The following is a 10,510-nucleotide window of genomic DNA, read 5'->3' as shown; positions in this document are numbered from 1 at the left end:
AAGAGGAAACGGACTATGCCATAAATCATAAATATTAGAGGATCTCATGATACACAGGCTACTATACAGCCAGGTCTGGACCCTCGCAAACAATTAAGATGCATACATACATACATAAACCACATATTATACATAATATATGAGTTGGCCTAACAATGACCCGAAACCCTAGCTATATCATAATATTTGAAGTAGAAGGAAACAAATACTCATAATGATAAAGAAAATAAACCTCCCAGATGGAAAACGAACACTCATAGTTCTCAGATTAACTAACGAGCATTTTAATAATCAAGCAAGCTCCTAATGATGGCTGCTTCGGCGCTGTAGTCGTCCGTGGAAGCCAAAAATTCGGACAATCGGTCACTGAGATCATCAACCTCTCTGTGTAAGTTCCTGATGTAGTTGCAAGTCTCTTGTAGTACTTTAGATGCTGACACCTGTCCATTCATTTTTATATTATAAATATTGGTACAATATAATCATCTAGCTTCTCATAAAGAGTACATGACGACATGTGAGACTGCTTTTTTATCCTATATAGCAATTTTATAACTCTTCAAAATTTAATAAGTAGAACGAAATTCTCATGATTACCACTTCAATGTGCAGAACGGTATAAACGGCCACTATTTAATAAATCCTATTTCTCATCTATATTATGTCGAGTATTTAGGTAAAGAAGAGTAATGAGGAGACATGGAGTTAAGGTACGTGGAAGTAGGAAGGGAACAAACTGAGTCCCACACCACCAACTTGTTAATTTAAATGCAAAAGACGTTCAAGGAACAAAAGAGATAGTATACATACGAATAAACGAGACTGTGAATTAATGTTACTCTATCTACGGATTGTTAACTGTAGGCCACATGTACTTTACACAAGACGCCGTTGGATTACATCATGCATATTAATTGGTTATATACACTCCACGGCTTTCTTATATTTGCAAGAGAGATATAATTGTAAAAATGGATATTAAAAATGTATATACCTTGTCAGAACGGCGGCGGCGGAGTTCAGGGATGAGGTGTTGAAGCTTGGTAACAAGATCGGAAATTTGATCGTCAGAGATTCTTGAGCTCCCGGACTGTCTTGAACGTGATGATCTTCTGCTCGACATCTTCTTTCTTGATATGTGTTAAATGTCTGTGTGTATGCGTGTGTGAGAGATAGAGATAGAGAGAAAGCAATGCAGGAAAAATAAGTAGTTGACGCGTCAGAGTGAGAAAGAGAATGAGAGTGGAGAAAGAGAAGATTGTCTTGAAGAGGGAGGAGCAATGTGGATGTGTTTTTATAATGCAAATTTATGGAGAGAGAGAGAGAGAGAGAGAGAGAGAGAGAGAGAGAGAGAGAGAGAGAGAGAGAGAGAGAGAGAGAGAGAGAGAGAGAGAGAGAGAGAGAGAGAGAGAGAGAGAGAGAGAGAGAGAGAGAGAGAGAGAGAGAGAGAGAAGATGAAGAAGAAGAAGATGGAGAAGAGACAAGACAAGTGCATGGAGAGGGTGTGGGTTATGTTTCTGTAATAAGAGTGTCCTTATCTTTCATCTACTATATTATTTGTTCTCAGTTCTTTTTCATATCATTTTTGTAACACCCTTTTACATTTTCGTTTAGTACAGAAAATACTGTTTATTTGGGGTAAAAGCTTCTATTTTCTAAACTTACTTTCTCAAGACACTAGAGTTTTTTTTTTTTTGGTTTGCTAACTGAGACTAACGTCTTGATTGTTAACACATCATGATGCTCGTGGACTTTGTTCTACTGTAACACCTCTATATAGCTCATATGTACAGCTATTTGGATCACCGGCAGAAACATCATATATGATGTCCTAATGTAAACATTTTTTGACATTTTGATTACGACAAAGGAAGTTGGGCTATATCGTCGTAACAAACTTATCACAACCACATATTCAGATAATCTACAAAGAAACATTTGGTTTGGCTCTTAGCAAAAAAAAAACCATTTGGTAAACAGTATTTTATCACTAACACTCAATAAGACAGGTGGCCTGAAATAAGAAATACTTGCATACAATATGTGCATTAACCCTTATCCGCATATCGGTTACTCATATTTTCAATATTGAGAAAAAGGAATCATGTACCTTTGAAATTCCAGCAATAAGTTAAAGTTGATGCTACACCATGTGAATAGCTCGATAGAAAGAAGGTTAATTAAGTGGAACAGAAATAAAAGAAGTTAAGAGAAACGAATAAAAACCCCACGTGGTTGAGTTTTACACATGTATTAGTAACTTAGAATCAGATGATCTTTTATTTGTTTATGATTTGTTTTTATAATTTGAAGCCATTTTTGATTTAATCCACATATAGGACCAGATCAGTCAAGATGGAGATCATATCACTTAAAACCCCATATATATTCTTTCTGTCTAACGTTCGACAATGGACTAATCCGCACTTCATCTAAATTCAAAAGCAAAACAAAGATAGTCAATGGTGTTACAGAGTTTCCAGGCCAAGTAGAGTTAACTCACTGCATAATTTTTGGTTCTACATATCCGAGTAGTATAAACAAATGAGAATACAAAGAATTACAACAAGGGAAAGTGACGTAGAAAGAAGATAGAGCCATGCAAAATGAGAAGAGGGATCAAGTGGGGTTGAAAATGGCAAAATGTGTGTTTATCGCCAAACTAAACTGTCCCGCTTTGCTTCTCTCAGCCAGCCTCACCATTGCATTCCCACGTTATACGTATTACTTCCTTGTCCCCTTTAATTTTTAATCACTTCTTGATCTTTTTCTATTGTTTTTTCTTATTTCAAACTCTTACATTTATTTATGGATATTTCTATGGGTTTGGATCACAAATATTTATAACTACGTTCTTTGTACACACATTTTGATGTAACATCCAAATACCTGAAAATATTTCACCTTACACATAATATGAAGAAACAAATTTCTTACATTAACTCGGAAAGCTAGTATTCTATAGACTCTTGAAGTTAAAATACGGATCATGTTAGACGTTACACTTAACAACTCCGATTTCTCAAAAAATTTCGTCAACGAAAATTTAATTTTCTAGCATGTGGTATATATAGAGTGGGGTGTTTGATTATCAATTCCATTCCGTTTGTTGATTTTTATCATGTTCTAGATGCTTGATCACCTACGGTCTTATATATTTATCAATCAATTATCACATAAAATAAACTGATACGTATATATTATACTTTTAGCTAAATATTGAAAAGATGTTTTTTGTTTTATTAGTTAGGCTTGTATTGGCTTAATTTAATTTTTTTTTTATATCAATCCAGTTTGAAAATTAGTATACATGTTTGGTTAAAGCTACATGACATACTTGTACTAAAAACTAGATAAACATCTTGGATTGGTGTGAAAAGAAACATCTAATTGGAAGTGACCATTTTGGTACAGGTTCGGATATACAATGTTGATACATACATGTGGCCTAAAATACATTGTTGAAACACACTTTTAAAGCTCTAAAACACTATAGAAATTGGATCTCAGTTAGACTATTTTGATTCGTCAAGTCAAAATTGGAACGAGATTTAAGGGTTTAATTGGAATAGGAAGGTATACGTATAATGCTGCGGTTAATTCCGGCGAAATGAATACAACGTGCATATCTATTAATGAGACCAAGACCTACCCTTACACGCAGTTCGATATCAGTAGCTTTCCTATTAATTAGGAACCACAACATCTCTTAATTTTACGCTGTTTGTGACTTTGGTTACATCATTAAAAACCACAACTTTAGTCCTTTTTCTAGACAATAGAGTATTTATAGAAACAGTCGAAAAGATTATGTCTCGAATAAGTACATGAACTAATGAGGTTAATTAAATGACTATATAGTAAGTACTAAGATAGTAAGATGGGGGTATTTATTATTTCCTCCGTTCCATAATACTCTTTCCGTTTCAGAAAGATCCACTTTCTAGAAAAAATATTTATTTCAAAAAGATACATTTCTTTTTATTTTTTCAATGTATTATTTAATAAAAATTGTAAATTTAAAAAAAATTAATGGTGTTTATTGGATTTCTTTTTTTTTTTTTGCTGAAATTTTAAATTGATTATCAACAAAGAAAAAAAGTTACAGGCAACATAGGTTTATGCTTTCAAACTTGAACACAATCAGTAGAGAGAATTTTAATGGTGTTTATTGGATTTCTATTGGCTAATAGTTATGGAAAATTGTTATTCATAGAAAACAATGCATTTACAATCAAGTTTTAATGTGTTTTTTTAATATGTGTGAAAAATCTAAAATATGTATCTTTTTGAAACGGAAGAAGTATAATATAAAATGTTTTGTTTGAATGCAGCACAATTAATAAACAAACTTTTTTAAAATATAATATTATTAATAATATAAACTGAAAACAAATTAACCAATTAAATAATGTAGTAAAATGTTATTGATTAATCAACATTCAATAAAGTTAAAATATCTTACATTATGAAACGGATGGAGTAATCAATACTATTAAAACAGAAGCAATTTTTATCTACTTACAAATAGTCTAGGTTGGACCATTATATTTAATTATATTTTCTATTATTTTTACTCATATCTAATTTAATTGTTAAATATACATAATACCTAAAATTAAGGAACTAACTAACTAATCTATTATTTTTTAAACTAATGAATTTAATTTATATTAATTCGAAATTCAAATAACTAATTAATTATATTTTAGTTATTAATGTAATAAATAATTATATATATGTCTATTCATTCGTATATATACAACTATATATTAATTCAAATGCAAAAAAAAAAATTGTTCAAAACCCTCACCAAATACATAAAAATATAATTATTATAGTTAGAGTATTAAAATATATATAAATATATATTATAAATTAAATATTAATAGAAATTATATGATGAAACATGTTACTATTGATAGTTTAATGAATATATTTTCTACGGGTTACTCAAACATACATGTAATATATATATCAAATATAAACTAATTGAACAAATATATTAACACAAATATATCATAAAACATTACATTAACATTAATCAAAGCGAGAGAGTAAGAGTCAATATTTTAATTGTGTAAAAAATATAATTATATATAAATTAGAAATATTAAGAACTAAATATAATAAAAATATATATCAAAATTAAAATAATAAATATTTGCATTTCTAATGCGAATAATGAAATTAACTTTTAAATTTAAAATCAGCCATAGACAAAACATCAAAAAGTATCTAATAATATGTGAATAACAAAAGCAAACTAAATAAATAAACAATTGTATTTTGTTGCAAACGTAAATCATTAATTTGTAATAGACGTATACACATTATTGATGCATCCACTCAAATATTAATCCATTAACAAGATGGAATTTTAGTTGGACTAAAATTGTATTAAAATTGGAATATCAATTTCATAATATATTCTCTATTCATCTGAACGTTCATGAATATATATTACAATACTCTAAATATAATATTAAATCAAACCTGATTACATATTGGGTCATCTATCAGTTCAACCGATAACCAGATCTCGGGTTTTAGCGGTTGTTACGGGTTTTATAGAATTTTTAAATAACAGTTTTTTTTTGAAAACTAAAATGAATTACATATGAACCACCGAATTTGGCAATTTAACTGCGGGTCGGATCGGGTCAGGTTTCAAAACATTGAATATAATGTTTCATTTGTAATATCTAAGTGTAGATAAAATTAAAATACAAATTTATATCAAATAAATTTGGAATGTTTCAAAAATAATCCCGCGCTTTGAAAGCGCGGATCAAAATCTAGTCTTATATATTAAAACAGAAGTCACAACCTTGATTCATGTGTGATTTTTTTTTAAAATGGACCTAATGGACCTATTCATAAAAATTCATACTACATTTTAATTCAGACTAATAATAAATAGAATTTAAAATATTTTAATCATAATATCTTTTGATATCTTTTCATTTTAAATATAAATATATTTATTTTAAAAGTCTAACAAATCTGTTTGAAAAGATTTTTACAAGATCTTCATTTTCGGATCTTCATTTTCGAAACTATATTTAAATATTTTCACTAATTTCAAAATTAGTTTAAAATATTATTATACATTAATATATTCAGTTATATAAAATGAAAAATAAAAAATCTATAATATTTTTTTTATTATATAATCATAATCAATCATATTAAAATAAAATTATTATATTGAGCTAAATAAAATTATTATATTGAGCTAAATATAATAAAATTGTATTAAATTTATATATTTATATATTTTATTTTCGTAATTATAAAATATTTATGTTCAAAAATAAAATCAAAATGTTGGTAAGATGGGTTAACATTATCAAACTATATAATACATGTATAAAAATTAACATGTATTTCTTTAAAGTTAATAATATAAAATCTTTGTAAATACTTTAATCATAATATATTTTCATTTTAAAATATAATATATATATATTATATTTAAAAAATTCTAATAAATCTGTGTAAAAATATTCAAACAATAATTTAATGTATTTTAAGTTATCGTTTAGAAATGAAAATAAATAAATTATATCATATTTTATCTACTTTTATAGTCATGATCATGTTAAAATATGATTATTATACTAAAATAAATATGATAAAATTATATTCAATTGATAAATTTATAAATGTTATTTTCATAAATATAAACTATTTATTTAAAATATAATATGATGATAGAACGGCTTAAAATTAACAAACTCTATAATACATATCTAAAAATTAACATATCTTACACTTTTATATATACAATAATAAATTATCTAAAATGAATAAGCATAAAAATATTGGTAAAAAGAAATCCAGTTTTGAAATACAGGTCATAATTTAGCCTAAATTAAATACAAAATATTTTTTAAATATATTTTCTCATGAATATATTAATTTGCTTAATAACTAAATGCAAATACAATAAGATAAATATATAATAAGAAGTGGCAAATATATAAGGTTTAAACAATTAATTAATTATAACATGTAATTTATAAAATTATTGTATTTGAAATAGTTATATAAATATTTAGGTATATGATTAAAATTAAAAATATATACCACTTATGTTCTAAAACAATAATTTATGTATAAAAAAAGTGAAAACAAACACCCGTGCGGTTGCACGGGTCAAAATCTAGTTATTTCTTAAAACATGTGTACTATTTTTCAGTTTGCTCTCTGTTTGTGGCAAAGGCAAACCCTAGACCAACCGATGTGAAGATTTTAATGAAAAAAATGCTTATCATCACAAAATAGTTGCGCGCATTTGATAGTATGGGTCAAAGGGTTTAAACAATTCGAGGAGCCACACATTGTTGACAGTCAAAGACATATAACGATAAAACCAACCCATCCCCCGAGATTTTAAAACATGGCGTTGTCTCGCAATCTCTGTTTACTTATTTCATTTACAAATAAATATATATATATATATATATATATTTATTTATTTATATATATATATATATATATAAATATATAATATGTCATTATTTTATTACAATATACATATATGCAATTGCTCCGGGAAATGTGCAAGGACGATACTCCAGAGATTTTTTATATTATGTACTAAACAACGTTCATGGGAGTTCGGATGAAGCACATGAGATCTCCTTAATTTTGTTTGAATATTTCTAATAAACTTATTAATTAGTGTAGGAATACGTACGTGTGTTGTATGTGGCATCTTTTTTTGGTAGTTTGGCCTACATATAACTAGTTTGGATTTAGGTAGGATCAGGATTCGTCGAGATCAAATCCGATTGCGTTCTACTTGTTTGTAAGATCCTACTATATAAAAGAAGCTAAATCCTAACTTTTCTAGAGGTGCCACATAGGCAAAATAATCTCCAACTATCAAACTGCCATGTCACTAGCTGACTGGGCTTCGAATTAAAATTGCAATAAAGGATTTGGGCTTCGTTATCGCTTACAAAAATCTCGGTTTGTCTACAATTTGCCGGTGGGCCAGGTAAAGAAAAATCTCGCAGCCCAGCTCATTAACCCAAATCGCCGTCTTCGTAAAACTATTTCCTTCGGACAATTACTTATTTCAACAGTCAAACTATTTTCTTTTGAATTTTCTATTTTTCAGACAATTTATTATTTCTACTGTTTTCTTTAACAATGTGTGAACCGGCTAAGTTTCCTTTCATCTTAAAATTGTCCGCCCAAGATAACACCCCCCTTATTTCACACATATATAGTCACTATAAATTTCTAAAAAAAAACCTAAATTCTACAATCAAACCCACCCAACAAATTTACAACTCATGCTTCGACCTCATTCAAATAGTTATGGGCCGGCCTACTTTAATTTTTAAATAACCATATCAATAATTTAAAAAAAAAACAAACCATAACTATATTCACTTCAAAAAAATATGAAATTAATAAAAGATGGGCAGTACAAATAATTATCATTCTTATATGTGCAGAACATGCAGCAAAAGATTAAAACAATTGGGGCGACACCCTCGGACCGCATCCAATAATCGTTAGGATCATTAGGATGTGGCCCATCACAAATCACAAAAATAAAAATATTTTCCTAAGAACAACTTTCATTTGTCTTGACATCCAGGTTTGTCTTAAAAATACTTACTTTTAATTATTCCAACTACATTTCAAATGATGGCTTTTAACCACTAAACATGAACAAATAATGGAAGGGAGGGTGTCTATTTCTACGTCTGACACAATCTACCAACACTTCGAGGAAGGAAAAATTTATCACATTAGATATTTTAATCTTCTTCCCAATAACCAACGGTACATGCTTACCGTTCAACCATACATAATTAATATCAATGAGACAATAATTATTACACTGATTTAAGAAAACATTCCACCGATCCCTTCATACATATTTTGGCCCCAACGCTACCACCCGTTGATCAGCTTAGCAAATGCAACCAACTTCCTCCCAGGTAAAAAAAAACAACAACTCTCTCACATACAAATAAATACTAAATTTTTGTCCCTAAAACCAAATTATTCCTACAGACGTTGTTGGCCGCATATGCCTCATCCAAAGAAGTGATTTATATAACCACTACACAGATTCAAAAATCATCATTGGATTGTGTTTAGACATGTATTAACTTTTTATTAAATAACAATTGGTTTACAACTAAACAAAATATAATAAAATAATTATTTGTAGATCGAAATTGGTACGTCGAACTTTATGGGACAATGAGGTGTCTAATTTCAGGGAGTTAAATCACATATATACCAGGAAAAACCAAGTATCATTCCACGGTTACATGAAGGTAATAAACTAAACATAAAGTTTATGTCAAAATAAATGCTTACAAATATTTGACGTTTTCTGGAAAACTATCACTCACAACCACACATGGATCGCGCTTCTACTTTGACAACGATATTGGTATCATACAACGCTTCCAGAAGAGAAATAAACTGTTATCCTAAGCCTCATAGCAAACGACACCAGCCAACTTTTAAAAAATTTACGTTACCGCTTCCTACGTCAATTAAATAGGTACACTCAAATACTATTTTCTCTTACGAATATTGAATTCCTCAAAACAATTTATTATTCAAACTTACTGTTTTTTTTTTTTTTTAAAATGATCACTGCTTCCAACGTCTTCGCATTATAAAATAAACAAAACATAACTTATCCTTTCAGAAACTTCAAAACTCCCAATTTTAATTGAATTGGACTTTTATTAAACATGTAATCTGTGCGAAGCGCGGACACCGACCCTAGTTAGTTTAAAGATATTTATTATATAGTTGATCTCTCAAAATGTAATGATTTCCCACGAACTTGACTCCACGTCGGCCACATAGATCAAGAAAAAAAAAGAAGAAACCTTTTTTACTTTAGATTCATAAAATCATATATGTATTGCTTAAACAAAATTAATTTAAGAGGTTACGTAGGTATTTTGTACGCATGCAGAGGCCCAGTAAAGAAATTAAATTTCTCATATATATATTGATGAGAGGGTTATATGAGAAAGAACTATATGTACTATCTTCTGAACAATGGTTTCAAAACCTACAATTATGTACGTGGCATTTAATTGTACCTATTTTGACACTAAGGATATTACCAATTATAATATATACAAATATAGTTCTTTGAATTATATGTACTATCATCAGAACAATGGTTATATTTTCTGAAAACTTTTGAACCATTTTACAATCGTTATATTTGTTAAAGATTTGAGCTATAACGGTGTTAATTAAATAGCTTTGACTGAAGGAAAAATCTCAAAACTTATACATTTATACTATAACCAAAAAAATCAAATTAAACAAGCAAAATTTTAGTATGGAAACAAGTTGTATCTTAAAGTTTTCTTTTTTAAAAGAAAAAAGTTGGTATATTATTAGTTTGCCTAATACTAACTGATCTTAATTGTGAAATTAATCGTCTTTTAAATTCCACCAGTATATGATTTAAATACTAAATACAAACAAGGAAATATATTGA

The 10,510-nt window shown here is 28.5% G+C and overlaps 1 protein-coding gene across 1 annotated transcript; it reads right to left on the bottom strand.

Annotated features, from left to right (window-relative positions):
- On the bottom strand, positions 1-1,355 carry LOC106364450 (transcription factor PRE6). The gene is made up of 2 exons (XM_013804025.3): positions 995-1,355; positions 1-440 (listed from the first exon to the last, which is right to left on the bottom strand). The coding sequence occupies exons 1-2, from the start codon at positions 1,121-1,123 to the stop codon at positions 285-287; spliced, it is 285 nt and encodes a 94-aa protein (XP_013659479.2). The 5' UTR covers positions 1,124-1,355; the 3' UTR covers positions 1-284.
- Positions 1,356-10,510: the final 9,155 nt, after the last annotated feature.

This window comes from Brassica napus, chromosome A7, assembly GCF_020379485.1.
Source record: "Brassica napus cultivar Da-Ae chromosome A7, Da-Ae, whole genome shotgun sequence".
Lineage (NCBI taxonomy): Eukaryota > Viridiplantae > Streptophyta > Magnoliopsida > Brassicales > Brassicaceae > Brassica > Brassica napus.
This window is presented reverse-complemented; position numbering and strand designations above follow the sequence as displayed.

Coding starts and splice junctions, on each gene's coding strand:
- LOC106364450 (XM_013804025.3), bottom strand. CDS start 1,123: ATGTCGAGCAGAAGATCATCACGTTCAAGACAGTCCGGGAGCTCAAGA. Junction 441..994: donor GCCGCCGCCGTTCTGACAAG/GTATATACATTT, acceptor ATGAATGGACAG/GTGTCAGCATCTAAAGTACT.